This window comes from Aythya marila (genome assembly GCF_965140915.1).
Source record: "Aythya marila genome assembly, chromosome: Z".
In the NCBI taxonomy this organism is placed as follows: domain Eukaryota; kingdom Metazoa; phylum Chordata; class Aves; order Anseriformes; family Anatidae; genus Aythya; species Aythya marila.
The window spans coordinates 40,900,005-40,914,702 of NC_139080.1; the positions used below are offsets into that span (position 1 = coordinate 40,900,005).

At 33.1% G+C, this 14,698-nt stretch overlaps 1 protein-coding gene across 3 annotated transcripts in view; it reads left to right on the plus strand.

The window, feature by feature from the left end:
- VPS13A (vacuolar protein sorting 13 homolog A) overlaps window positions 1-14,698 on the plus strand; it is a 119,986-nt gene that overhangs the window by 53,757 nt on the left and 51,531 nt on the right. For all 3 annotated transcript variants that reach the window (XM_082783483.1, XM_082783482.1, XM_082783484.1), the window contains exons 34-46: window positions 84-231; window positions 1,111-1,261; window positions 2,595-2,719; window positions 3,614-3,783; window positions 4,414-4,634; window positions 5,194-5,426; window positions 7,668-7,760; window positions 8,281-8,637; window positions 9,422-9,523; window positions 10,852-11,007; window positions 11,136-11,397; window positions 12,396-12,556; window positions 14,353-14,456. In XM_082783483.1, coding sequence (XP_082639609.1) covers window positions 84-231; window positions 1,111-1,261; window positions 2,595-2,719; window positions 3,614-3,783; window positions 4,414-4,634; window positions 5,194-5,426; window positions 7,668-7,760; window positions 8,281-8,637; window positions 9,422-9,523; window positions 10,852-11,007; window positions 11,136-11,397; window positions 12,396-12,556; window positions 14,353-14,456 — 2,283 coding nt within the window. The remainder of the gene's footprint in view (window positions 1-83; window positions 232-1,110; window positions 1,262-2,594; window positions 2,720-3,613; window positions 3,784-4,413; window positions 4,635-5,193; window positions 5,427-7,667; window positions 7,761-8,280; window positions 8,638-9,421; window positions 9,524-10,851; window positions 11,008-11,135; window positions 11,398-12,395; window positions 12,557-14,352; window positions 14,457-14,698) is intronic.

Below are 14,698 nucleotides of genomic sequence, written 5' to 3' on the forward strand. Positions count from 1 at the left end.
CAAGAAAAGACTGAAACATGTTCATATTTGTTAGAACATGTAAGTAGTATGTTGTGCTGATAGTACTTTGTTTCTCTTCACAGATCATACTATGAGCAGGATACATTGCAAAGTGAAGTACAGCTGCTGCAGCCACTCAATCTGGAAGTAGTTGTTGAACGAAATTTAGCTGCTGCATGGTATACTGAAGTTCCTGATATTGAAATATCTGGACGACTCAAACCTATGAATGTAAGCAGTCTTTTCTGAAAGCAACTGTTAAAAACCTTAGATTTATTAATAGATTTAATTTAATAGATTAATATCAAATTATAAAAATAATATAGATTTAATTATTAATAGATTTATTTTTCCTGTCCACAAAATCCCAAGCTCACTAGCTTATTATTTGATCTAAAGACACAAAGGTAGAATGGATTTTGTTGTTTCATACAGGAAAAGGGAAGTAAATACATTTTTGCTCTGATCTAGGTTTCATCTGCAATACTGCAGATAGACTTTGTGCTATATATTACTGTTGCCATTTAGAAATGAGTATGCTTTTATAGCCTTGTTTTATGCGTCTTTTGGTATCTTTGAAGGATAGAGTAGAAAAACTTGGGTTTTATTCTTCAGTTTGTTAGTGACATGGTCAACTGCAGAATTCATACCTACAGCAAGCTTCAGTTAGTGCACATTCTCATTTAAATTAAATGTCATAAAATTTAAAGCATGTTAGATGTATGAGAAAACCTTTTTGTTAAATTTTGAAATAAAACTAGTAACCCTTGTTGTGAAGTACCTTTTGACTAAACACGCTTAACAATTTTAAGCAACTGTAGGTTAAACTGTTTTGTATTTTCTAAAAGTCAATTTCTAAATTGTAGCTTTACAAAGAAAGTTTGTGGAAAAAAAAAACAAAATGTGTGAACAACTTTTGATTTCTAGAATTTACTTTAAGGAATTGTGCAGGTTTTAGAAAACTTTTTTTTTGTTTCTTTAGTCTCCTAACTAGTGATTCAAATTAGATGAACTTTATTTATTTATCTAAAAATTTAGATTTCAGTTACCAAAAGTTTAATGAATAGGTACGTTCTACGTTTATTAACAATCTTTTTTTTTTTTTTTAAGCTAATTCTCAGTCAGGAAGACATTACAACAATATTGAGGACACTAAATGAAAATATATGTGGAAGCTCGGATGCATCACCACCTTTACCAGAACCAAAAGATACAACTAGCCATTGTAGTGATATCCAGAGTACTTCACAGCAATCTGCAGGTAACGTATTCTATAATCAAATGTTGTCTAGCTTTTTAGGTATTACTTTCAGCTTATTCTTTTTGTTGTAATAACATTTATGAAAAGATGCCAGATTCGTTTGTTTTTAACAGTATTCCTCTGTTATCTTGACATCATTTGTTCAAACATACCCTGCATTAATGGTAATGACTAGGACCAACTAGGCTGCTATAGTGGGTCTTACAGAATGATGTGTTTTACTGCTCTTCTGGCAGTAATGCAGCAAGCACATAAAAGTCTGTCAGCTGGATTTGGTAACAACTTTAGAAAGTTGCTCTGTTAGTCTTTTGCCCCTGTATGCTCGTTCTGTTGCTATTAGTATTTTAAAAGTTTGTCTTGTAAGTATAGAATAGATCAAAGTAGTGTAGTTGGAAGGGATCATCAGAGAACTTCTAGTCTAGCTGGCTGACATCTTCAGGACTAATCAAAAACTAGGGTTGTAATGAGAGTACTGTCCAATTGCCTTCTCAACACTGACAAGCAGCAGCCACCTCTCCAGGAAGCCTGTTTCAGTGTTTGACCACCCTCACAGTAAAGAAATTTTCCCTTGTGTCCAGTCTGAACCTACCATGGGGTGGCTTAGTGCCATTCCTGCATGTCTTGTCATCAGTTACCAGGGAGCAGAGACCAGTACCTCCCTCTGTGCTTTTCAGAAAGTTTCAGAGAGCAGTAAGGTCAGCTCTCAGCCTCCTTTTCTCCAGACTAAACAAGCTATGTGTCCTCAGCACTTAGCAGCTTTGCTGTCCTCCTCTGGAGGCTTTCAAGGACCTTAACGTACTTTTTATGTTGTGGAGATGAGAACTGCACACAATATTCAAGGTGCAGGCCTCACCAATGCTGAATGTAACAGGAGAATCACCTCTTTTAACCAGCTGGCTCTGCACCCCAAAATGCAGTTTTGCCCTCTTGGCTGCTGGGGCACACTGCTGGCTCATGTTGACTACTTCTGGCATTACTAAAAGTTATCCCTGCTGAGTAGGCATCATTAGTCATTAACTGTTCAGCACACACTCAAAAACAAAGTAGGAACTTGCGTTCTGTGTAAGATTCCAGCATGAAGTACTGTATACCATTAAAGGAAGCTTTATACGTGTATCTAAGTGGTCAGAACTGCATATAGAAGATACATACACAGCATTTTACGTTCTCAAATGTATGTGATTTTTCTCAACCAGATTGGACTTAACTGTAATGGGTTTACATGTGGAGGAATAGGTAAGCTGTAGTTTATTATAGTGATTTTGAGGATACATATTATTTTCCATATTTACTGTCAAGTTATTTTATTTAATGTGTTTCTAATTTCTGAAAGGTGTAACAGTTGTGACATCAGCTGTAGTAGAATTGCACTCACCTGTAAAAATAAAAACAACACTAAAACTGGATTTCAGATTCGACTCCCTGACATTGGTGCTGTATAGTCCAAATTCAAAACAGGTAGGTATAATTTTGGTTTCAGGGAGAAAGAAATAATTTTGAGGTTGCCTAGAGTCCTGGAAATTATGCGCAGGAATATTTTGGTTTATGAGAAGAGAGAATGATTTCTAGTACTAATAACAAAACCAATATCAGCTGTCAGGAAAGACAGTGGCCAATGGTAACACATCATACGTGGCAGCTTCTGTGATGTGATTTGACTTCAAATTTGCTGACTTGATTAAAATCTTGATTAAAATCTTTTAATCTTGATTAAAAGACTCTTTGGGGGAGGGGAAATACAGAGGAATGCAGGCCTTTTTTTAGTTATACATACTTGTGTGGACACCTAAGTAAAGTTGCAGAGAGAGATTTAGAATACGTATCACAGTACAAATGCATTTTTAGTTTTCTTGGTAAAAGAAAAAGAAAAACTGCTAAAACTTGTCAGCAAATTTCTGACAAAAGGTATGTTAGTATTTTGTTGTAAAATAGTGTATTAGTTTAGATTTTGAAGACTGGCTGGACACTACGTAGTGTCCCATATAGCCATAAGGGAAAAAAAAATAATTTCTCACATTTGGCATTTTTTGCTTAATCTGCATATTGTTAAACTTAAAAACAGAAAAAAAAATCAAAACCTACATATGACAGTTCTACTTTCTTTTAAGCACAGTTACCCTTTCACTAAAGTAGACTTGCTCTAACAATCTTGTAGAAAGGTAAAGCTTTCTTTTAACAGAACTTTCCCTGTGTGTTACTGATTTTTGTTGTCTTTTGAATTATCAGTGAGTTCATTTAGTATATTGTTATTAGAACTCTTAGCAGTTACAATAAAGCTGTATAGCACACTGTTGTGTAATCTCCATTTCCTGTAAGCAATCCTACAAATATATTTTCATTCCATTTAAACAGGTTACAAATTTGGATCAGAGAGATGACCTGTTGAAGCTTGCAGAGTTTAAGTTAGTTTTAATGTCAGCTGCAGTCAAAATGTTATCAGATGGTTCAATGAATGCTTCAGTCAAGCTAGCAAACTGTACATTAGATGATAAAAGACAGTCAATCCAGAAGGCTACACCAAGGTCTGTGTTTTGACATAAATTACTGTTTTATTGGAGCTTGCCATAGAGTTACAAATATTTCTGTTTTACTGTTCTTTTAAAAACAGCTGTTTTTGATGTAGGTAGTTCTTGTTGTACATGTTACAATTTCAGTGTTTGTGAATAAGACTTGTATTTTCTTTTTGCCATTTGTTCCATATGATTTTTTGTGACAGACCAATACAGGTGCTATTGACAAACTTGAAGTAGCTGAGTGCTGAAGGAAACTTTTTACTTTCATTTTACTTTTTTTAATTTACTGTTTTAATAAACCAGTGGGCAGTAAGACTCAGATTTTCTTTCCAAAGAATAACAAACTTAGGTATAACACTTTGAAATGTAAACAAATAATTGTAATAGTCTATGTTGTTAAAATTATGAACACCTTCAGTTGCCAATATGCAGGAGTCTTGTCAGTTTTGAAGTTTTATAGAATTTATGTTGATACTGATTTCTTATGCTTTAAAGCATTGGTTAAGCTTCAAGGTTTTCAGTATCACTTTTTAAGTACAGTTTTGTTAATGTATTGCATATGGAGAGAATCGAGTATTTTTCAGTATTTGTGGCTCTTTTCTTATTGTTTCCTTAAATGCTGCTTTAATGGTCTTTCAGGATGGTGGAAATGAAGCATGGATTTGAAAAGAAAGTTATGGTGGATATAAGCTATAAGCAGGGGAGAGATGGCACTGTTTTTGACATGATTGTTCAAGAGATATACCTTTGTGCAAGCATGGAATTTCTACTTACTGTTGCAGATATATTCCTAAAGGCTAATGCAGAAAGTGCTGCTGCACAGAGAAATCTCAAGCAGTCTTTACCTTTAAAAGAGCAAGGTACATGCTGGAAATACTTTTTTTTTTTTTTAAAGAAAATAAATAAATATATTTAAATAAATATCTAGTTATACTCAGCATAATAATACTCTAAAAAATTATAATACTCTTTTTATGTTGTTTTGTGTGTATAGAACAGCTTCTTTTAACCATTGATATTTCTTTCTTTGCATCACGAAAATTGGTTTATGACCTTCAGTCTTCATTTCCAAATGATGCTCTGTCTTCTCAGAAATGCCTAAAAATTGATTTCTAAAATTAAATGAGTTGGAAAAGGAGAGTTACATCTGGCAATCCCTAGATTTGTTTGTCTACCACAGTCATGATTTTTTGTTATGCCTGAAAGTAGTTAAGGCTTTAAAAGTTTTTTATCTGCAGTAAAGAGTCTAGAAATAGGTCAGTGGCATGGATTTACATGTTTCCTGATGCCAGTTTTGCTAGATCTTAGCACTAAATCTTTAGAATTCCTCTAAATGTTATAAACAATAAAAACAATAGATGTAAATACTGACAGTTTAAGCTTTGAGCAATTAATCAAATTGAATTTATGTTTTTGAAGCACCTGTGCAGCCTGTCTCTACAATGGAAATGAACATTATTGTTAAAAATCCAGAGATTGTGTTTGTGGCTGATTTAACAAGAAGTGATGCTCCTGCGTTGGTGGTTACAACACAGTGTGAAGTCTTCATTAAAAATAGCCCTGAAAGGTATAGCATGACAGCTGCTGTTAAAGAGATACAAGTGAAAGCATGCCCATTCCTTCCAGAAAAAAGGAAAGGGAACGTTACTACGGTGAGTTTAATAACATCCAGTTTATTTTGAAAAGATGCTATATTACTTGTGCTACTAGAATGTAAGTTACTTGAGAAGTTTTTATCGTTAGAATGTCTATTATGGATATATTAATAAATTTTTTGTTTGGATTATATTGTTGCTTTTATTCTCTTTTGTGTGTTAAGGTAAAAAGTTTCATCTTAATCTGTGGCGTTGAGGTTTGCTTTCAATGACAATGGAAAAATTAAGGGCCTGGAGGAGTAAAAATGTAATGATCTCTGATGTCCAGTGTAAGCCAAATAAAGAGTATTTTGTGAGAATACACTATTTCGGATGAAGTATACTCCTTTTGGAATTTCAGTCTGAAACTGTGTTAAATAGCTATGTTAGTGAATAACAAAGGATCACAGACAGAACAGAAAGTATATATTATGAATTGTGTACAGTAAGTTATTCATAAATACTTTATAAAAATACTTTTTTTAATAAAAACCCGCCTACTTTATGGAGCTATGTAGGCCAAAACAAAGCGGTAATTGCAAAGAATAGGGACTTCCACTCCGTCTCTTTATCTGATACATTCATGGAAATCCGTTCCTGCAGGCTTTCAGGGCCAGGCTGGATGTGACTCTGGGCAGCCTGCTGTAGTGGTTGGCAACCTTGCCCAGAGCCAGGGGGTTGAACCTAGATGATCTTTAAGGTACTTTTCAACCTAGGCTGTTATATGATTCTATGATCTTACTCCTGGGCTAGACAATCTTTGATTGCATTAATCTGTTAAAAATCTGTAGTTGAGAAAGTAATTTTTGCATTGATAGACACAATACAGTGAAGAATCTCTTAATTTTCATTTCTGTACGTGGTAAATGTGGCACAAATGTGGCCATCTTTATAGAATGAAAGTAAAAGCATTCAGGCCCTGCTTTCATTCTTACAAAAACAACTCCTGCCAGATTCTCACATCTCAGACTGTAGAAACAGAAGATCTGTCTGACAGAATCTTTATGATGAAAGAAGAAGTGTTTTAGGATGTTAGTTTTGGTACTCAAAATAGTACCTGCCCTCTTGGAATGATTCGGAAAGTTCTCAAGATTTAAAATTCTCAAGGGGTCAAATAAAATGTTCTCTTCAGGTAGCATTGTAATTAGCCCCTTTTGAAAAATAAGAAATCTCTGAACCCAGCTTTACCATAAACAATATAATTTCAGTCAGGTAAATTAATAAGAGATCTAGAGATTCAGATGACATTCCACTGAATTTAGTCAAGCAAGAAAATGTATGCTATGATGTTTTATGAAGATTGTAAGATATCTGAAGACTCATATTCACATGAAGATTTTATAATGCCTAAACCTTGAGGACACTAGTGGTAGATGAATTTGTCCTCCAGATGAGTAGATTCCCCAGATTTCAGCAAGCTAGCTCCTGAATTTAGAGTGGTGCAAATAATGAAGTTCTTTCCATGCATTTCTCACATGTACATTGGTCTAAGGAAGAATGTTTCTTTCTTTACTGTACCACCAAAAATATATAAATAAATAAGATGGTGAATTTGAGCGGCAGTGGTTGAAATAATAACAGACTGAAAATTGTTAGATCAAACTCACTGGGGAAAATATCTATCTAAAATATCATATATCTATGCCTCCAGTATATGATTTAGATGTGGACAGAGATGCTGGGAAAGATTACAAAATTAACATTGCTGGAAATTTTTTTATTAAAAAAAAAAACAAAAACAAAACAAAACAAAAAAAAAACACCACACTTATTTTCTCAGATAAGGAACTCAAGAGTAAGTTTTGCTGTCAATATAGTTTCAGGAGTACAGACACTAACTACATCAGCCTGCTTTGTTAAACGCATAGGTTTTGGTTAACCTTGGTAAATAGGAGTATGCAATGTCTGTAAAACAAAGCTTTAACTGAGTCACTGTGATTTTGTGATGTATTTATTCAGTATGTTTGCTTTGTTTTCACTATCTGAAAAGTCTGATTCCCCTCAAAAGTCACAAGCATAGTGTAGTACATTTTCCTGTATTTGACATTTGATGCTTTTTAATGATTGAGAATAACTGAGGTGATGCTTCTGATGCCTTTCTTTCTTTACATTGGAGAATATATTACTGTTAAGGTTGCTCTTAATTTTGAAGAACGAATAATGATTACTTTTCAGTATTTTTAATGTATGATATTTAAAATTATATGCTTTTTAGAATACTTTTATTTTTCTCTACGTGTTTTGTACTCTTTTGTGTAGGTACTGCAGCCTTGTGACTTCTTCTTTGAGATGAAGCAATCTGGTACTAATCCACAGTCAGCTGATCTAATGATTAAATCTCTGACAGTAAAAGTAGGTCGATATTTTCATGGCTTTTAGTTCTCTGCTCCTTCCTGCTCAGAAGGCTTTAAAGTTGCTTGTGCTTGTTTCTTAAAAAAATAAAAAAAATCAGGAATGACTGAAGTGGTGAATTGTTTCTGTTCTTCATCAGGTAACTTTGCTGTTTAGGATGTAAAAACAAAGAAAATTTAATAACTATTATGTCACAGTGTTTTTGGATGCTGAGTACTATAAAATAGCCTGATGTACAGAATAAAGTTTTGAAGCACTCATATATGGTGTTGGATGATATAGGTTTGAAAGTTCCTATCTGGAAGAAAGGCAGGGGTTGAAAATATGAACAGGATAAAATGTAGCTTATGGAAAGAAATCCGTGTTCATATGTGAGGAAAGAGTCCTGTAGAGAACAGAACTATTGTAGAGAACTTTTTTGTCGGTGTAACATGATTTGTTAAGATTTTGTGTCTGAAAGTAGCATACCTTTTCGTGTACTAGCTTCTCATTTCCAATTATTCCAACTTCTTTTTTGTAGGTTTCACCAATTATCATAAATACAGTAATCACTATTACCTCCGCCCTTTATCGAACTGCAGAAACAACAGAAGAAGAGATTAGTCAAATTCCTCCAGACTTGTGGAATATGAAAGATGTAAAAAATCTAAAAATGTGGTTTCTTGAAGAGTCAAATGAAAATGAAGACTCAAATCCAACCTCTGAACTGGTTCCCACAGGAGAGTCATTGAAAATGAGTATAGAATCTCTCATTCTAACACTTGAAGCTGGGGTTGGCCACCGAACTGTACCAATGCTCTTAGCCAAATCCTCATTTCTTGGAGAAGTCAAAAATTGGAGTACACTTATCAACCTACATTCTCAGCTTGAGCTAGAGGTGAGGAATCCTAGCTGACGAAGAAAAAATCTCTTAAGATATTAAGCTCATTATCTTATTTAGAAAATAAAAGAAAAATCACCCGTATATTTGATGATTAAGCTCTTGATGGTACATACATGCATTGTAGCAGCAGGACAGGAATAAGGTCTTAAGTTAGCTAAAGTGAAAATCTAATGCATTAAATATAAGGTATTAATGATAGTAATTGAGTTTATACAATGTGACATTCATCCACATTTAAACTTAATACAGCTTCCCAGAGGACTGTTGTGACAATATTAAGTTTTGGAGTAGCAGCTGGCTAAAACTGTGTGACAATGGCAAATTAAGATTGCAATATAATATATTCATATGTCATTTCTGTACATGTAAAGTATTATGTGATATCAGTTTCATACATAAATCTTCCAAAATTTCCAATATTTGGAAATTAGTTATATTAAATTAATTGGTCATTGTAGGTAGATTCATCCTTATTTCATAGTGTTTCAGACTTCTAGTGCCTACAGCATAAGCAAAAATTATAGTTTAAGTGACAGACCTTACACAATTTAATTTGGAAATGGGTCTTCCCAATAGAGACTTGCATGCCTCATTTATTTACTTAATTTATTTACTTCATCTTAGGGTAGGAGTTAACTAAAAGTACAATCTGACTGTCTTCTATAGTCCAAAATAATTAATATATTTGAAAATCAGAATTTGAAGTCTTAAAATCTGTAGAGCTTTTGTTGATTTAAGTTGTATGCAATTTCCTAACTGACATTTCCATTTCCCATAGGTACATTATTTTAATGAGATGTTCGGGGTGTGGGAACCATTACTTGAACCACTAGAAATTGAGAAGACTGATTTATTCAAACCCTGGATTCTAGAAATCAAGGTATATTTCCAAAGCTAAACTCAAATCTTTTATTTTAATTCCTTGGGGGGGGAGGGGGGGGAGGGATAAAATTATGTTGTATGTACTCTGCACCTTTTATTACTGATATTAAAAAAAATACGTAATGATTTTGTTCCTTCTTCATAGTTACTGATACTTTTTTTTTTTTTTTCCCTGTTTGTGAATGAAACCAGGTCTTGCACCAGTAAACATCCAGACTCTCATATCTTTTAAATAATACTGTCTTTTAGGTGACAGGAAGGTTTGATTCCTATTGCACTAGATAATCATGATGGTTTTATGTTAAAGTGTCTAAAGAGTCAGGTCATATGTAATTGATACATTCAGTGGCTTTGGAAAGATAGAACACTCATATTGTTCCATGGTAGTATCTGTACCATACTGGAAGCACTGACACTCGTGGGAATACTGTTTTTCTTATTTCATCTCCCTCTTGAAAACAGTCTTGATTCTGCTTTCAAAGTAGATAAGGATTTTTTTTTAAGGAAAGGAGATGGATTTTTATTTGTGTTTTCCCTGTTCTCTCTTAACTCTCTTTTATTGCATTGTTAGCTGATTTGTGTAATTTTTCAATATTTTTTTTTGCCTGATAGCTTGTTCAGAATGGGATAAATGTCCTTCTCCTACAAAAGTTAGTATCAAACAGCTTTCTACAGCAGTGACCTCAGAAATTAAGAACTTGCTTTTATGACTGTTCCTAAAAAGATAAGAGACCTAATGCAGGAGGAAGGTATAAGGTAGTGAGTCAAAGCTCATACTTCATTGCCTAGGATTTGAAATGTAACATTTGGAAATGCATCATTTCCAGAAACACTGAAGTGCTGGAAAATACTTCATATAGTTGTTTTTGTTTTTTTTTTCTTTTTTCCTGTCAAATACTAAAAAAAAAAACATACAAAGTGAGTACATGGTTTGGAAACATGCAGACTATATTTAGAGTTAGTATTTTAAGAATGAGAAATAAACTATGTATATAGTTTTTATATAGTCATATTAGATGTGTTAAGATAAATGTTTTCACACAGCATTAACTAGGTATGTAAGTATATGGGGACATTTATTTTTGAATAAATATAAATTTAGCTGCTATAATTGCAATCTAATTGACTTCTGAAATCTATCTTTTGCTTGTTGCCGTCTTCTTTCCCTCTTTCTGTTTTAAATTGAGAATAAAACCATGAACAAAATAGGAAAATAGTAAGGGCACAGAAGTAGGAAGAGAAGAGTAGAAAAAAAAAGTCATGAGACTTGCTTTACAGAAAGATTGATCAGATAAGAATTAAAAAAATATATAAATCTCCTTTCAGATGAAGAAGAAGCCTAAAAAAGCAGTGGTTGAATCAGATGCAGAAGAAAACTACAAAGTTCCAGAACATAAAACAGTAATAAATGTTTCCTCAAAAGACCAGCTGAATATTACACTATCCAAATGTGGTCTACAAATGTTGAGTAACTTGGGCACGGTAAGAAAGATAACAACAGTGTCAGATTTGTGTTAAATGTATGTTTGCACAGATTCTTCTGTTGAAGCCTTACTTCATTTTTGTGTTTTACTTACTTCATATTTGTGTTTTGTATCTTTGCTTTCTAGGCATTTGCTGAAGCAGCAAGTCAAACTTCAGACATCTTCAAAAAAGACCGAGCACCATTTGTACTAATAAATTCTTTAGGACTTCCCATCACCGTCTCACCCAGTGATTCCTTTAGTGTCCTCAATGTCGAATATGGAGCAAAAATATTTCATTTAGTAGATGGAGAGAATTTAAATATGGAATATGTCAGAACTAAAAATGAGAGTGACCAGTTCACCGCAATGACCACTCTGAGTAGCAAAAGGTTTTACATTCAAATCTGTAAGTTCCAAAGTTCATAAACCTTATGTTTTTGTAGCATGAGGCATGATGCATCTTCTACTTGTCAGTAAATACTGGAGGACTGCACAACATGAAAGGAATGATTCTTCGTATTATAGATGCATCCCAGTGTTTGAAATCCTGCTTTGGCCTTTTTAGCTAAAAGTTGCATGTATATTGCCTGTTAAATAAATTTCCTACTATGGTAACTTTTAGATAACTAATATTTATTTTCTAGTTTCGTTGCAATCAAGTGCTTTTTGTTTGTATTCACAAGTTAATGCAGAATTAAGCTGCCAATTTTTTTTTTTTTTTTAACAATACTGAGGGATGCATGTATACGTGTTGAGAGAAGTTACTTTTAAGAAAGTATTGTTTTATTTAAAGAACACAGTTAAAGCTGAAATAAAATTTAGCGATTTTTAATGGTGTTAAAAAGTTAGTTTGTCATAGCAATTGACAGTTTTTCAAAACTGATTTGGCAAACAAATCTTGACCATATTATTTATTAATAGTTGAATTATTTTCTAATATTTATGTGCTGTACTTTTCTAGTAAGCCATAATATTTTGTAAATATTTCTCTCTAGGCACCAATTTTATTTGCAGAGGCAAAAGATGGAATGTACTTAGGTTATGTACATTCATAATTTATTCATTTATGCTTGTTCCTGTGGCGGAGTGGGGGAGGGAGCGGGAGAATCTTTCCTAAGTTAGACCTGGCACTTAGGGACATAGTTTAGTGGATGACATTGGTAGTATGGGGATGGCTGGACCTGATGACCTTGAAGGTCTCTTCCAACCTTAATAATTCTATGATTCTATTTATTTGGTGACACGACAGGTTTGTCAGACTGAAAGTGGTGGTTGTCCTTGTTTACCTCCACAAAAATTCAAAGCAAAGTGGTACATAAAATACTCTTGAATGTACATTTTTGTATTTCAAATGTATCTTTATCCCCCTTTTGAGACTTTCATTTCTGACCTTGTATGTTCTAGGTCCACATAATCATTCCACTGTGGAGAAGATTCCATTAACAAAAGTGGGTCGATGTATTTACAGAGTAAGGCATGAGGAATCAGGTGTTGAAAGGTCCATTGTCTGCCAAATTGATACTATTGAAGGAAGCAAGATAATAACTATACGTTCTCCTATCCAGGTATATATCCAGTACATTTCCAGTATGTACATATCCATATATGTATAGGTATATATCCAGTACATATCCGGTATCCCCTACATTATAATTATTTTTTGGTTAAATTTTTAATAATGTAAATGATCATAAATACGTAGTCTATAAATAAATATTTTAAAATAAAAATATATAAAAACTGTATAAAAACTGTATTTTACAAACTGATCTGAACAATTAATATAAATCTGCTGCTGTGTATTTATTATAAAGAGATTTAGAAGATATTTTCAAGAACAAAAAGCTTTTTCAAAATGATGAAGGGACTGGATGGAGTAGTATTAGAAATGGACCAGATGTTAGATCAGCATAATTCATCACTAATGTTTTCTAATACTTGCTCTAATTTTAGCCTTGTGAAATATTTGCTCTGTATGAAATTTTCAAACCTCTTAAATTTACCTTGGTTCCTCAAGGTTATCCTTCTGTTGGGTAGTTTCTTTTTCTTCATCCTATGCCATTGACAGTTGCATTTCAAATTTAATACCAAACTATCTGAAGAGTGAGCCCTTTCAGCATACCTTTAATAGTCTTTTTGATAGACATGTAATTTCTTAGGCCAAAGCAAACAGAATTTTATGGATGGTCCAAATAGTAGTATTCTATGATAGTGTCCATGGTTAATGATCAGATTTACTGTTTTTTTTTTTTCCTTATGTTAACACTTCAGCTTTGATGTCAACACGGTAACTGGATTTTGGTCACTGTCTAGGTTTTCTTGTGGTTGCACAGGATCCTGATGTAACTGCAAATGGGTCAAAAATAAAAAAGCAGTTTTCTAGTATTTGTGTCCTTATTACATAATGAGAGCTTGGATGTCTTAGGACATCCAGGAGGTATACCGCTTCAGAGGGGACAGGAAAGAATAACAACTATTTTTTTGATGCATGTGGTTCTATTTTTTCCCCACATAAAACAACAACATTGGTAATTAAAACCAAACTGTCACTCTTCTATATAGGGTTGTGTGCTGAAATATCAGAACTGGGTAACTGTGCAGCATTTATAAAAAGTTACTATACTGAAGAAACTGCTCTGCTTGGAAACCTAATACAATTTTAACATTAATGACATGAAAGAATGATATTCTATGTATATATAATGCATGCTTTTATGTTGGGTTAATTATATATGTCTATGTAAAATTTATAGATTATTTAGGCAATTTTAGACATTTCCTTCAGAGAGACCTGAAAAGGAGAACATTAAATAATTGAAAATTTTAAAAAGGGAGCAACTGATTATGACTAATTTCCCAGAGTTGATAATACAATTAAATGAACACTGAAATAGGAAACTAATTTTTGCAAAAAACAAAAGAGCTAAATGCTCACCCAAATTCAACGTATGTTAATCATTTAACTGTGAGTAAAGTTTTGCTTCCCTTCTGTTTTCTTCCATGTGAATTTTGACCCACAGAGCTTTGTATCTGTTGTATTTTTAAAAGAAAGTTCTTTGGAAAGTTGTTAGACAGTTCAGATTTACTTGTCTTTGATTTTGCAGGGTATGTTTCTCCTTGAAAAGAATTTTACAGCTAATATAGTAATTTCATAATTAAAATATAACATTAAACAGCACAACAAAATCGTTTAAGGAGATTTGCTGGTATTAGAGACAGTTCTTTTGAAATACCTGACCTTGAATGGCAAATGGGTAAGACAAACAGTGAGAGAGTCCTCATTCTGTATTCTGTTAGGCTCAGAAAAGTTTATCTTACCATTTTTTCCTAATGTATCTTGCTGGATTTTTATTTTATGTAGATAAGGAATCATTTTTCAATCCCGTTCAATATTTTTGAGGAAGGAAGATGTTTAGGGACTGCATCACCAGAAAATGAATTCAACATACCATTGTCTGCATACAGGTACATTATTGGTTTTTTTTTTGTTGTTTTGTTTTTGTCATGTAATATGTTTCTACATTGCCAGTTGTTGTATCCATATAACTATACTAAAAAACAATACAAAACTGTTTCCCATTGCTACCTAATACTGTAATATAGTATAATTATAATACTGTTTATACTGTGTATAATACTGTAGTATAGTATAGTTATAGTATAATATTATACTGTGATTATACTATCATTGTTGGCTAGGATCTTCT